At 37.9% G+C, this 14,991-nt stretch overlaps 1 protein-coding gene across 1 annotated transcript in view; it reads right to left on the bottom strand.

Moving 5' to 3' along the window:
• Positions 1-7,765: 7,765 nt before the first annotated feature.
• Positions 7,766-14,991, bottom strand: part of anxa4 (annexin A4) — a 9,341-nt gene continuing 2,115 nt past the window's right edge. Inside the window, exons 2-13 of the mRNA XM_035667722.1 lie at positions 14,873-14,915; positions 13,653-13,740; positions 12,815-12,909; positions 11,880-11,993; positions 11,224-11,314; positions 9,985-10,064; positions 9,545-9,601; positions 9,367-9,460; positions 8,930-9,025; positions 8,495-8,553; positions 8,255-8,377; positions 7,766-8,011 (exon numbers count right to left, since the gene is read on the bottom strand). Of these exons, the coding sequence (XP_035523615.1) occupies positions 7,955-8,011; positions 8,255-8,377; positions 8,495-8,553; positions 8,930-9,025; positions 9,367-9,460; positions 9,545-9,601; positions 9,985-10,064; positions 11,224-11,314; positions 11,880-11,993; positions 12,815-12,909; positions 13,653-13,740; positions 14,873-14,915 (997 nt within the window). The 3' untranslated portion in view covers positions 7,766-7,954. The remainder of the gene's footprint in view (positions 8,012-8,254; positions 8,378-8,494; positions 8,554-8,929; positions 9,026-9,366; positions 9,461-9,544; positions 9,602-9,984; positions 10,065-11,223; positions 11,315-11,879; positions 11,994-12,814; positions 12,910-13,652; positions 13,741-14,872; positions 14,916-14,991) is intronic.

Below are 14,991 nucleotides of genomic sequence, written 5' to 3'. Positions count from 1 at the left end.
ATAAGGAGGTGGAATTTTTGTCACTAAATGGTTTATTGAATACAGACATTTCATATTCAGTAAGCCATTACAACTTTTGGGTTTCCACGTTCTCTTTGGGTCGTGTCTATCCTCCTCTAACATGACCTAGAAAACAGCAGATTATCTAGACCGAAATCCATTTATCAAAGTGGCTATAATCAGTATTTTTACATGCTCATGACTACTTTTAAGTGAAAGCAGTCACTCTTAGTAGTGAACCCAAACAGAATTACTTTTGACTTTGTGTACAAAAAAAAGAGGGTTTTCATTATGAAATTGGCTATATTTTAATAAAGAAAGGATAATCAAAATGTTTATTTTTGTTGTGTTAACGGTGCAGTGTGTAACATTTAGGAGGATCTATTGGCAGAATATAATATTTATATGTTTTCATTACTGTACAATCACCTGAAAATAAGAATCACTATGTTTTCATTACCTTAGAATGAGCTGCTTTTATTTACAGAGGAAGACATCTATGTATCTATCTATGTATTACATCTAATATATAATATCAGTTTGAATGCTAGATATATCTATGGTTTTCTACCTAAGTACGTGCCTTCACCTCAGCTAAACCTTTAGATGAGTTGCTAAGCACAACTGGCTATAACAAATGAATGGCAGAGAAAACACATAAAATTAGATATTTCTTTACTTTCAATAGTCCAAAATCAACTGAACTGACTATAGATATGAGAAAAGCAACACAGCATCTTATTTGTACATCCCCTGTTGCATTTATGCAGGACTTACACTGGGTTTCATGCTGGCTGGTGGCTGTTGTAGAATCTCGAAAATCCTGTTGTCCAAACAGAGCAGTGTTATCGGCTTGTGGAGGTATGGTGATGAAAATAAAATGTGTGTGCAGTTTTCTATGTACAAAGAAAGTACTGACAGATGCTGATTCTGAGGACAGACGGACAACAGCAGGGGTTTCCAAAGTTTTCCATACCAAGGCCCCCCAAATAGCATTAGCTTATTGCTGGGGCCCCCTTTTGCAAGATGTCTTTAAAAAGCTTATTGATTGATTGTTGTTGTGTGTGTGTGTGTGTGGTTGTGTGGTGTGTGGTGTGTGTGTGTGTGTATTTCCCTGTACTTTGAGGCAATCACTGCCATTTTTCTACAGCCTGATAGCTCACTGTATACAGTGCTAATGAACACAGATTTGAGCACGGCAGGAGGCTGTTTGAACTTTACACCAAAGCTGCTTTTTTATAGTGCTCCACTAGGGATGCTTTGATCCCTCAGGAACTTCTCATCAAGGTGCAGTCTTGATGATCAGAGTGATGCTCTGTTCGAGCAAATCCCTTCCAGGAGAAAGAATTCTTTTCGCCTCCTTATCCTGTGAGGTGTAGAATCAAACTTTCATCTGACTCACAGAACTCACAAACTTGCTACCTATAGGTGAAACTCATTCTGTCACCTGGAGTCTTTATGACGTCCAGTCTCTGGAGACACTAGTGTAAACAAACACAATGTGGCTGCTGACTTGTGGAAGAGCTGGACCCAAGAATACCGATGTAAGGAAGGCAGAAACCATCACAGGGGAGAGGATACATTCCTTTTTTAAAGGGTCTGCTCCACCAAATCTCAAAAGAAAAAAAACTGTTTTCTAATTTGACTAAACTGTCTGCATGGCCAGACAGCAGTAAAGGTAAGAGAGGAAATTTGCATTCTGCATTGACGCAACGTTGTCCACTGTGAATCATGCCCCATTCTTTCACATGCATTTTAAATGAAGATAAAGACATGTATAGACTTCAGATCAGTATGTATGTAGGTGTGTGCACACCTTCACACTGATGGATTCCACATGTCTGTCAGGCTTGTCTTTGAATATCATTGTGTCCCAGCTGCTGCCATGGGACTGTGATCAAATCTTTCTCTACTCTTGCTGTCTGAAAATAGCAACACAATATTTGCATTGTAGTTCATTACACTGCAAATGCAGGAACAATAGTTGAGCTTTGGACTGTACTGTATTCAACTTCAGAGAAAAACAGCTTTGGCCTTTCCATGTGACTTTTTCCCCCAAAGCCTATTCCATATTAATGGGTACGTTATCAGTAGTTCTGTGCCTGTCAGTCATTCAGTCAGGAACTGAACGACCCTCCGGGGGCTGACCTATCCTCTAACCACGGAACAACTCTCACAGTCTCTTTCTCTTCCTCTAAATGACCAGTTCATGCTTTCAATTTATTATTCGCCTGTGGAAACGGGATTTTTCTTTTGTTATTTTCTACGTTGCCTGTTGGCTGTGCCCATAGCCTCCAATCTGGATGGGGAAATGAGTGACAGCTTGAATGAATGATCAAAAGTGCACTAAATATTGAATACATTGCCACTCAAGTTATGAGAACTGAATATGAAAATATGAGAATATTGAAACAAGGTTTATAGATTGCAATTGGTATCTGTAGAAAAGCCGAAGATGATCATTATTCTACAAACAAGGACATGATCTAAGTCACTGAGAGGAGCTCATTTACATAGAAAAAGCAACAATTTAAAAGAAAAGGCAGTTTCAACAGTAATGGCTGTCAAACGATTTTGTAACTCCAATCACCATGCCTTTTAAATAAATCCCCATCTGGCATCTCAATTTTCTTTGCCCAGGGAACTCCCCTCCACCTGCCTGTGTCACTGATCTGTTACTGCATTATGCAAATGAATGTGTAATCTCTCAGAAGTCAAACATGATAAGCATTTTGTTTGTTTGTGTAAATCATGAGCTAAATTGTAGCTGCTACAAGCATATGCACCTCAAATGTTCCTTCAGACATATCTTTTTCTGTATTTATATAAACAGATGTTTTTGTATCCAAACCCAGTGAATTATTTCTTCTCTCTACATATTCTGATTAGCTGAGTTATAATAATTCATGTTTTTGTTTTTTAAAGCCCACTCAAGGACACATGATCAGATTAAAGTACTAGATCAATAAAACAAATGCTTTAGACAAAGGTCATTAATTGTTATACTACACTTACAGTGTAAATAATGTATTATACTCATACCCCTTAAATAAGGTCTTGTTGGTGTGCTCTCAAAGAAACGTGGTATACAGAAGATCAATAGTTTAGTTTCAGTTTACCTTAGAAACCTTAAACAGAGATAAAAGGAAAGTGAATATTGGACTTACATTCACCAGGCAGATGGCCAAAACTCTACTTAAAATAAACGCTCTACTCAATTGTGATCTTCATGTAAACTAAGGCTGGATTCCATTTAGCTGCTTCAGTTTCAGGGTCCCATGCTTACACACTGTCATAGTTTACTGAATAGAACAAAGCCATTCTTTATGTTATTATAACACCTGTGCTCCTTCTGCTATGACAAGTCAAAACTCTATATGGTGTTACTTCTCCATCATAAATTCACTGACTCTGTGACAGTTTGAACATTATATGTGACTGGTTACACTATTACAACCTTTCAGAGTAAAAGCCTCCTTTCATTGCCACGTTACATGATATAATTGTGAAATTATACTTGTACTTTTTGATCAGAAATTCAAATGTGATGAACAGAATGAGTATTGTGATAAAATAGGCTTATTTCACAGGGTGACTGTAGAATCATTCAACTGCAGGAAATCTTCATCATTGTTGGCAAGCACCAAGCATGCTGAACCAAGGAGAGCCATAAATTCTCACATTGTTTAGATTCATGCCATTTCATTTCAGTCCATAGAGATTTATCTCGGTGTTATGATGGACACTACGGGAAGGTCTTTAAGAGTTTCCTCATAAAAAACTTCTGTTTGCATCCCAAAATGCAAAATGTTTTTGTCATGTTGCTCTTTAATGTCAAGTCAGAGCTTGTATTTGTTTACATACGTCGGACATAATTTACTTGCCGCAGATATGCACCTTGAACATAACACAAGAAAACCTGGGCTGACAAAGAAAAAGAAGCCTATTCACTTGGCACTATGCATGCTCATGCTGCTTATCCTCCTCTGCCCTTGGCTCATCCATTTTCACATTCACCTTTACCGTTCTGTCTGTGTTGCTTCCCCTGCATCCAGCAGCAGCCTGTGATTTATTGCAAAAACGAAAAAGAAAAAAAGAGTCCAGTTTTTGGCCTTGATTCATGAATGAGTCATTTTAACGTGAGAAAAAAGATAAATCTTTTTATGTTAGTTTCTTAAATTAATGTAAATTCTATTCACGACTTGTTGAAGCCCTGACTGAAGCCCTGACAGTCACCTCCGTCTCACCACCTTCTTCTTCTATCTTATCATCTTGTGAACACAACACTTCAACTGACTCGCACCACCTCACCTTGCTCTCAGCTGTCCCCTGTGATTAGAACAAAGGCCTGTACTCTGATCTTATATTCCAGGTTCGTTCTCCCATGTGCTCTGTCCCCTTGCACAATGCCTTGGTGGATATTTTTTTCGTCCTGCAGACCTTGTTACATATTTTACCACCTGAGTTTTTTCTTTGTGATCACGTTTCTTCAGACATATGCAGTCTCACTGCTGGATAAATGTGGAAGAGAGAATTGCAGTTTGTGTTGTTGTGTTGCTATTAAAACAAGACACAGACCATTTCTTCTCTGCCTGACTTGGCGAAAAAATTTTACATTTTTTAAGCAGCAAAGAGAAACTGGTATTTTACTTTAAGAAAATAACATGGCAGTTATAATGTTTGCAATAATAGGGGTGCCTGGATAGCTCAGCTGGTAGAGCTCCCCATGTACCAAGGATAAGTCCTTGAAACTGTGGCTAAAGGTTTGAATCCAACCTGTGGCCCTCTGCTGCGTGTCATCCACTCTCTCTCTCACCCACTTCCTATCAACCTTCAGTGGTCACTGTCTGTTAAAGGCAAAAAAGCAGCAAAACTGTTCCTGTCCAAGAAATAGTCATGTAAACATGAAAATTGAAGTTTTTACATTTCAGGTTTTGTATGGATTAAATAAATGAGATATGAAGTTTACATAAATATCAAATATATATCAAAATGAAACTTATATAATAATTCAGTATTATTGTTTACTCTCTTTCCATGTTAAAGTTCTTCTATCAAAATATCAATTAACAACATGTTACCTAACACATTTAAAAACAGGAGAGGGAAAGAATATAGAAAAGAAAGTCCACTCGCCAACATTACCACTATACCACCTCACAACATACAGTTGAATTAACCTCTAAGAAGGTTTTTTATCAAAAGCATTATAACCTTTGCAAAAGAAAAATATGTGGCAGAGCTGCGGTACTAGATTAAACTGGGCAGAGTGTATGATTAATAAGAAAAAACTATCATTGGCATTTCAGTCTTAGGGTTTTCTTCATCAGACTGCTGAAGGAATGCTCTGCTGCTTTGAAAAAGGGAATATTTCATTGGACTTTATTATGTTTGACTCATTCAATAAGTTCTCTCTCCTTGAGAGTATCTTCATATTTCTTGAAAATAATAGGATTTCTTTTTTTTACTCTAAAAATAACCAGACTAGTCTGCAGCAGTGCTAGCAGTTCTGTGAGGCTGTTTTGGCAGCACAGTGGTGCTAAATGCTAACAGGTTTTAGTTTAGCACGTGCACCATATACACAAACATTTGATTTGAAATCAAATGCTAATGCGTACAATATGTGTTGAGATATTTCTCTCTGGACCAAAGTAGAGGACCAACAGATGGACAGACCAGAACTGTCCATTATTATTATCCATAGAGTTGCCAGTAGGCTAAACCCACAGACACACACACACACACCCATTACAAATCAACAAATCAAATACAAGACTTTTTTTTATTGTTGCATAATAACTTTTCTGTTCATGTCCTCCTAGAGAAACTACATAAACAAAAGCAAAATAGATGGGACATTTTAACTGATTAATTTAAAATGTGATAATGGGATAAAGTTTGGAAAATGAAATGCTAGTTTGGTACCATTTCATCCTTTTAAGGAGGAGATCTCATTTCATTTTCAATTTATCTGTTTAATTGAAGTTGCCACCACCTCGTTGTACAGGCTGTGGGCATTTTATTTCAGTTTCAAACAACTACTTTGTTGAGTCTGCTTTACTTTTCCATATTTCCACCTCAAAGTAACAATGGCGCTACACCAGGGTTGAAGCAACAGTTGCATCCCTTTGACTTGACAGTGAATAATAGCTGCAGTCTCTTTGTTTTCATGATGTTAATGATCCATTATACCTCAGCTTACCACCTACAGTACATATATACATATGTCAACAGGCAGAGGGATAAGCGTACTGTAAGCATTCATTCACATTCATCACACTTCATTGTGTGTGTAATTACTGTTGCCATGGTAATATTTGCAATATTGTGTTCTTTCAGTTATTAAGGGCCATAAAGGGATATTCATAAAGCTATTAAAGTGGATATGAATATCTCCATGTGTGACCTTATGTTGTGGTTCTTTCAACCTTTTATCTGTTAGGGTTTGCCTGCATTTATCAAGGATTTCCTGCGCATACTGTATCAAACCTCAGAGAACAACTTATTTTGAATCAAAAGTGAGCGCACAGACATATAAAATAAAACACTCATAATCTTGGCTGTGACCCTTTCTTCAAATTATCATCAAGAATAGTGGTTTATCTGGTGGTTCCTGTTTTTTTTTTGGTGTTTACTTTCATTGAGTCATGTTTTATTGTACACAATGAAAAAACAAATCCTCTTTGTGTCTAATGAATAGACTTCGTGACATGAATTGAAATACACGAAGGTGCTTGTAAAAAGGATTTATATAGAAGACAATAAAGCAGAGGCATTTCTTTAAAAAGTTTGAAAGCATTTCATTGGAATGATACTATTCTATAATAATGTCAAATATATAAGCAATTGCACAAGAGCTGTAAGAATATAGGGACAAAAACCTCACACAAAACAAATGTACCACTGAGACAATGTTTCAAAGAATCTCTGTGGCCTGGATCGACTACAGAGTTGCCTTGAAAAACTCTGAACACTTTGAAATGAGGAAATGAGGCTTTCACCAGATGGTCACAGAGGGTGGCTGCCTCTCAGAAAAAGATTTAAATGGATGGAGTTGTTCGGTTGTCTTGGGGAACAATCAGTCTGATGAGGGTTTAGTTATTCAGTTTCTTATTGTGGAGAGCCTGCAGGGGTGAGTGCTCCTATGTTAAAGTCTGTATACAGCACAATGCCAGGTGGCTTATGTTGTCCTGACAGTGCAAGAACCTATGCTATATATTCTACAGTTATAGTTTTTACTGAGAAAACATATTGCAGATGAGTCATATTTTGCAGCTTAATGAAAAACATGACACTGAGGGCTGTACTATTCACAAAGAGGATGCTGATAGATCCTCCTGCGCTGCTTCAACACAAATCCTATGGAGAGTTTTTGGTTCCACCTGGTGGTCGCCTTTAGTACAACCACTGCACATTATCTCCAGGCTTATTGCCCTGAGATGGTGCTGTAAGTTGTGTGAGCTATGGGACATCCTCCTTAACTTGATTAGAGCACACTTTACTGCCTCCCAAATCAAGCTAGCAGCCCGTTAATGTGATTGAGTCAAGGGCTGACTCAACAAATGAGGAATTGCTACTAATTAAACAAATGGACTTCACTGACTGGACAATGATGAAAATGTTGTGCTGTAACAAGACCGGGAGCTGAAGGCCAATAACATTAATCTTTTTTGTCCTTAAAGATGTGAGAAGCATATAAATCTCCCTAACTAATGCCCTAAATGAATCCTTAACGCAGGATCAATAACAAAAACACAGACATGTGTAAAAGGTCACTGGTCTTTGGTTTAATTGATATTACAGTACAAACAGTAAAACAAGGCACTGCGGTCAATCAGTGAAATGTGAAGGCCATGGAAGAAGAAAAAGATAAGATGCAGTGATAAAAAGAAAAAAAGCTCATAATGTGGTCTGCAAAATAAAGACAGAGCTACATGTTGTCCTGATGAGTCTTCTACTCGCCTCCACACAGCTCCAGCAGGATTTTGCGGTAGTCGCCAGACGTGTCTCCCTGCACAGTTAGAGAATCAGTGAGACTTCAAAGGATAAGTGGAGGGAATAATCTTAGCTTTGAAAAACCCAGACAATATTACTCATGATATGACTTTAGATAATGAAATAAAAGCTCAAAGCTACATTTCATTAAGTTAGAATCATTATTATTAGTAGTATTATTATTATTATTTCACAGCTGATGTATTGCAAAGCTTTTGCTGACTACAGCATTTCCCGCCCCAAGTTTTTAGTGCCTCACCTTGATGAAGGAGTAGAGAGTCTTGCCATACATCTTCAGGAACTGCGCCTTAATGTCCAACATGTCAATCTCGGCCCTGGCTACCATTATTCTGATGAGGACACTATCCGTAGTGCCCAGCCCCTGACAAAAGAGAGGGAGAATGAGTTTATACTGTGCCAGACTTTGCCCTCTGGTTGTTTTTACCAAATATAGTATGAAAAAATCAGTCCGATTGCATCACAAGCATAAAATATTTACCTTCATTGATTTGTATAGTCGCTCTGCAAAGAACGCTTGCTTGTTCCTAATGCATTTCACTGTAAAACAAAAAACAAATCCCAGCACTTTCACAACATGAAGATAATACATTCACTGCTACAAGCTCAAATTTGACACACAGAGGGTGGACTTAATAAAAGAGATGCTTTACAATAAAGGCATATACTACCAACAACTGTATTTCTCTGATTCTTCACAACATTAGCAGTTATTGTATTTGATTACATTGATTGTCTATGACTTTTGAGCTTCAACAGTCAAAAGCCAGGTAGTCACTGCAGTGTGGTTCTCCGCTAAACTTTCCACAGACCACTTGGTAAACCAGCAGCACATACTATACTGCAGTGTGTCCTTTTATTTTTTATGAATCTTTATAAATTAGCAGCCGATGTGCATTTGAAGGAAGAGACAGACCTATGGCCAAAAAGACATCCTCCAGAGAGCCAGACATCTCCCTCTTAATGCTTTCCTCGATGTCTCTTCCAGAAATCTTCTGATACTCCTCGAACACTGAGAAACAATAAGATTAATGGCACCAATTAAAGAACAAATCCACCAGTGTCACACACTGATTTTTCATTATCAAACTCATAACACATGAATAAAGATTAAAGTGAGTAGATTCTATTATATAATTTCTGTAGCTAAGTTAAAGGACCAGTGTGCAGGATTCAGTGACATCTAGTGATTAAGTTGCAGATTGCAACCATTTGAATGCCAAGAGATCCTCCTAAATTTTACACACTGGACCTTTAAGTAAAAGGAAGCATATTCACGTGACACAAAACACTAATAATCACAAGGGTATTAAGTCTGCAGATGTTAGCATGATGTGTGTGCAGTAAGAATACCTCGCAGCAGATGGTTTCGGTTCCTCACACAAAGCACAGTGAGGAATTTAACCTCGTCCGTGCCCCATCGAGCCTCACCAGCCTCATAGATTTCCTATAATCACAAACATTAAAAAACTGAGGGTCCTAACTGACACTTATACTTTCATCTAAGAAAAAAAAAAACCTGAACTCTTGCCTTGGCATCTAGAACAGCCTGGGCCTCGTCCACTTTGTCGCTTTCATCCCGTCCAGCCTGCAATGCAGAAGACACAGCAGCTTAGGAGAAAATGGGTGTACGATTACACACACAAAAAAAAAAGTTTTATGATGTAGACGTAACTATTGCTTTCTCTTCCCTAAACAGACTCTTTCAGTGGTTTAAAAGTTCATACTGAGTCATCCTGTGTGTCAAAATACTTTCATTCTGACAAATAAGCTCCAAGTAAAAAGGAAGGAAAACTGAAAACTGATCTCATGAAATGCTATTTTTCCCAGCAAGATACAAGTAAATGAAAACTTTTCACTTGAATATCACTTTGAATTGAATTTGACTAAAATGTTGATATAATCTATAATAACTAGCATGGCATTAAAACATTCACATTGGTCCAAGGTTATGGGCTACTGTTTGCTCACCGTGAGTAAAGACACCAAAACCCTCTGAAACATTCCAGATGTGTCCCCACACACATCATCTTCCAAGGATTTTTCATATTCTGCCATGAAAAACATAATACAGAAATTAATTAATATAGTGTATGTAATCTGAATTTCCAGACACAATAGGGCAGAAAATCAATCCAAACAGACAAACACATAGTACAAACAATACATTAGGTTTTAATGGCTAGAGCTGTTAGCAAACGGTTACCCACTTCTCAAGTGACAACCTGACTAATGAACTGTAAAACCCAATATTCACTTCCCTTTTACTTGTTTTAGTTCTCACAAACTCCCCAGGAAGATATCTGTGGCTTCGTACATGTTAAACTATGTTCGATTTGATAACTCACAATACTGGGTTCACAATATGATTTTCTTTTATTTTTAAACAAAAATAAAATTAAAGACTAATTACCACTGATTATTTTCTTTCTCAGACAAAAATCTACAAGATATATTTTCTCTTATATTTCTTTATCAAACTATAGAATCCATTTTTGTATAAACTGTGCAAAACAAAGCATTATTCCTTTGCTTTGTAAAAGTGATCCAGATGTCTTTTGCACCTTGATACAGCTAATGATGCGAGTGACGTAGGAAATCAAACAAGCAAAGTCAAAAGTAGATTAGCAGAAAAGAAAAGCAGATGTGTTCATTCTTTGTGATTTCTGCACTGAGTGACTTTAACCTAAAATCACAAGTACTGATTATTGCACGTTTAAGGAGTTATGAGCCATACTTTCTATTAGGATAGTAAAAAATAATAAGGTTTGGAACTGAAATATTTACAACTGAATCCAGTTTTATTAATATTCATTGTATTATGATCCATATTTACCAACTGTGCTGGTGTAATTAGTACAAAACATATACATGTAAGTGATACAGCAATGCATCTTAACAACAATATAGACAAAGCCATTTATTTTCACACTTGGAAAAAACTTGCTGACTACTGTCATTGCAGCCACAGACGAACAAATGAGCAAAACAATAAACTGCCACATAGAAAGCAGCAATGGCTTTTATGAATAATTTATGCCATCCATTGTTTTCTAATAATGGAGGTCATTGCATCTCCAAGCACAGAACAGAAGCTTAGTCACTGATCCACAATATCGGATATCATACACAACCTATAGGCGCTAACAGACACGGAGACAAACCATTACCTGACGTCAGAAACTCTCTTCCTAGAAGGGACGCGCTTACCTTTCTTATAGAAAGCATTGATGGTTCGTATTTCAGCATTTGACCTTGATGCGAGAACGTCGATGAGACAAGCCTCCTCTGTTCCAGCCCCCTGTGGTGAATGGATGCGTTCAAAACAAGATATAAAGACACTAGAGGAAACTACAGGAAACGTAGGTTGAACAGTATGTTCTATGTTTTTGTTGCTCTCAACAAATCCAATAAAAAGACCAAAATCTACAATGCGTTTGTCAGTCTCAATACTTTTCCACTTTCCCACCCATCTACTGAAGACATGTCACAAATACATTACAATACTTTCACTACAATAATGTCCTAGAACTCACACAGGAATACATTGTGTATTTGTTGGGGACTATTTTCAGCCACGGATGAATACACATCTGATGCACTAATGAGTATTTACAGCAGCAGAAAGGTGTATGTGGGATTGAGTCAAACTAAACTACAGTGGCCAGGTTCATTGTAATGAAGGAACATGTCACACAGTGCAATGATGTGTATGAATGGTGTGTTTTTGGACAACAGTGGTACAGAAGAATGAGATTAACCAAACCTTTGGACAATACTTGTTAGAGGGTGAATTCATTGTTGGTTTTGGCCTTTACATTTTTGACAATCCCCAGACTTATCCTGTGTTAATGAGAAACTCTGACCTTTATTGCATTTCTCAGCTCATAGGCATCATACACAGGGGCCAGCATCAGCAGACCTAGAACGACACTCCTGAAGTTCCCACTCAGCTCTGAGGACAGATCTTCAGCCAGGTCCTGCAGGAGGAAGGGAACAGATGGATTAACAGGAAGTGAACCAGTCTTTTCCCCGTACTTCAATACTTTCATTGAGATCTGTAACGAAAGCTGACTATCGTTGATGTTGAAATAAGTAAACACCGGCTTTGTTTTCGGGTTATTTTTGTGCTGCCAGCGTGGACGTGGGTCATGACTTCACACATTCCACACTTGTGTCCCCGCTAGAGGGTGTGGTTTATGGACACAGAGGAGCTGTTCCACACCGCTCGTCTGTGTGACCACATGTGGGCGTCGCCATGTGCAACATGACTCACTCTTTCTGCCTGCGAGGATTTCCACTCACAAGCTTAGCTTTTTCTGCAGTTCCCTCACAGGAACTTTCAGGCAAATTTACCGACATCTTACTGGATATCATCTCATTATGTCAATACAGTTAACATCCCATCTTCCCTTTTAGTTAATATATTGATCCATATAACTGTGAAACAAAGAAACGGTCAGCGTGAAGCGTATCTCTGTGGGTGCGCTGTATGTTATTTTATAGAGGGGCACATTCCTCTTTCCTACACATTACAAGGCCCTCTCTGTCTCTGTTGTTTGTTTACAGGTGGTATTCATTTCTGCTTTACGGTTAATGGTTAACTTGCACGCTATCAGCACTATGTTAGCACAGCAAAACCCCACCTAAAGTGAAAAGGATGAGAGAGTACACAAAGGAATAAGAAGAGATGACACATCCACTGCTCAAATTCTTTCAGTACTAATCTCTGTGCTTTCTCAATGCACGATGATGAAAAACATTTTGCTGCCTTTGAGTACAGCTCAGTCAAAACTCTCACCTTCCCCACGGCTTGTTTGTAGGCCTCTTTGACACGCTGCCTCTGGGCAATAGTACGATGTGCTAGGACCTCGATGACAGCTGCCTCATCAGTGCCTGCAAGAAATAATACAATATAGAATCTTTTAACCTTAACCAATATTAATGCAAACTATCTAGATTTGACATTCCTATTCTTGGAGCTCAATTTAAGGGTGGGGCTTCAGCCCCAATGTGTAGGACAGAGACTCAGGCACTAGCACTGCAGCCCTGGAGATGATCCTAACACACAGTTGTTTTTTTGGCATCGGCATAGAAACCATCTGTTTGCAATAGCGCTCAAACTAGAGTCACGGGAAGGTGATTACTCTAGGAAACCTTAACAACATCAACATTCCACTACATGAATGTGCTGATAGCGGGGGGAAAAATGTGATCGTTAGATACTCCTAAATGTGTGTTCATCTTTGAGTGTTACATAGCTGCCAACATGGTTTCAGAACTGTGCAACCTATAATGATATTAGTTTACTACTACTTCCTGCACGATCAGCAAAGTCTAGATTAATTTTCCCTTCATATCAGGAGTGGAGAGGAAGCTTTACAGCACAACGTGTAGAGGTGAGGCAAAGTACAAGGACGCACTCAGCAGAATTAAGTGACAGTGAAAATAGAAAGTTGCCATGACAACACAAGCACTAAGCAACACTGAATTTAGTTTCCAAACTTTCCTGGAGAGGAGGAGAGAGGCTGAGGAAAATAATAATTACATTTTTCCCCCCATGGCGGCCTGGTCTCTACATATTCAACAGATCTTTGGCTAATGACGGTTTTATGGATGAAAGTGGTTCAATCACTCACCAGCTCCCTTCATGGCTCCTCTAAGCCTCTGGACATCTGCCTCTGGGTCAAAACCAGCCGCCTCGGTCACGGTTCCACGGTTTCCAATCTGGTCATAAATCAAACAAATTACAACCATTTATTATTAATATGCAGACAGACACAAAGCGTAAAGTCCACATAAAAGGTGTGTTTTGATTATTGTTACTTCAGTGGGATGTTTGACCTTTTCACATTGATCTGCTGGAGAGGGAAAGTTTCTCTGAGATAACCTTCAATCTGAGTTCAAGCTGTATGAGCAGGAAGTTTCTGGCTTCACGATTTTAGTTAAGAAGCCAATCAAGCATCAAATACTTAATGTTGAAATTTAAATCATCCAGCACACTGGGAAAGACATTTCACGTCCAGCTGTTAAACTTTTGAGATGAAGAATATTTGCATTTCCATAGATTCTAAATTTAATGAGAAGGAAGGAGAAGATTTGCTTTTCAAACCAAAAATCCGTCTAATTATTATCCAAAGAGTATTTTATATGACTTAAAACACACGTGGATGGGAGCTTTAAAGACTAAATAACATCTATAAAAAGGTAAGTAACGCTACACAGCAGAGTTATTCATCGGAGAGCAAGATGTGTTTTATCATTTCAAAATGCAGGATAAACTTTAAGTCATTGCAAACCTTTTACATCCATTAGGAGAATATTTTTTAGGTTTTAGTTGAAATTAGAATCACAAAAACCAAAAGGTTGTTTTTAAACTAATATATGGCATCACTTCAGTCAGGCTAAACTGCTGATAAATTGTATTGAACTGCGAGGTAGAATCATGAGTAACAAAGAAGAATTCAAAATAATACAGATTTTTGTGCAAACTATATCTTTAAATGTACACTGCTCAAAATATTTTGCACACCACTTTACTACATATTGCATATAGTTTATATATTTTCCATTATAGTCTTATATTTTCTATTTTATCTTATAATACTCTTATTTTGTGATTCTTTATTGTACTTTTTACACTACATTGCTGTATGTCACATGACTTAACTTGTATCACTGGCATTGTGAATTACAACTGTACCATATCATCACACTGATATTTAATTGCCCATCCCTATGCAAAACCAAGAGATACAAATCAGCATCACTGCACTGGTGATGCAAATAAATGTGTCGTTAACACTGTTGACTCTTTTCACTGTGCACAAGTGTCACAGCAGCTATGGGATGGACTCACCGCTGCCATTGTAGCAAGATTTCCAAACTGGAGGTGCAGAGAGCTACAAAAGAACAAATAAACAACACCAATTTGTCAGTCGTACAAGAAATTAATTGCAACATCATGTTTAGAGGAAG

The sequence above is a fragment of the Morone saxatilis genome, unplaced genomic scaffold, assembly GCF_004916995.1.
Source record: "Morone saxatilis isolate NCDOM2014 unplaced genomic scaffold, NCSU_SB_2.0 Contig21, whole genome shotgun sequence".
In the NCBI taxonomy this organism is placed as follows: Eukaryota; Metazoa; Chordata; class Actinopteri; family Moronidae; genus Morone; species Morone saxatilis.
Note: the sequence above shows the minus strand (reverse complement) of the source record. Positions and strands in the feature narration are given on the sequence as shown.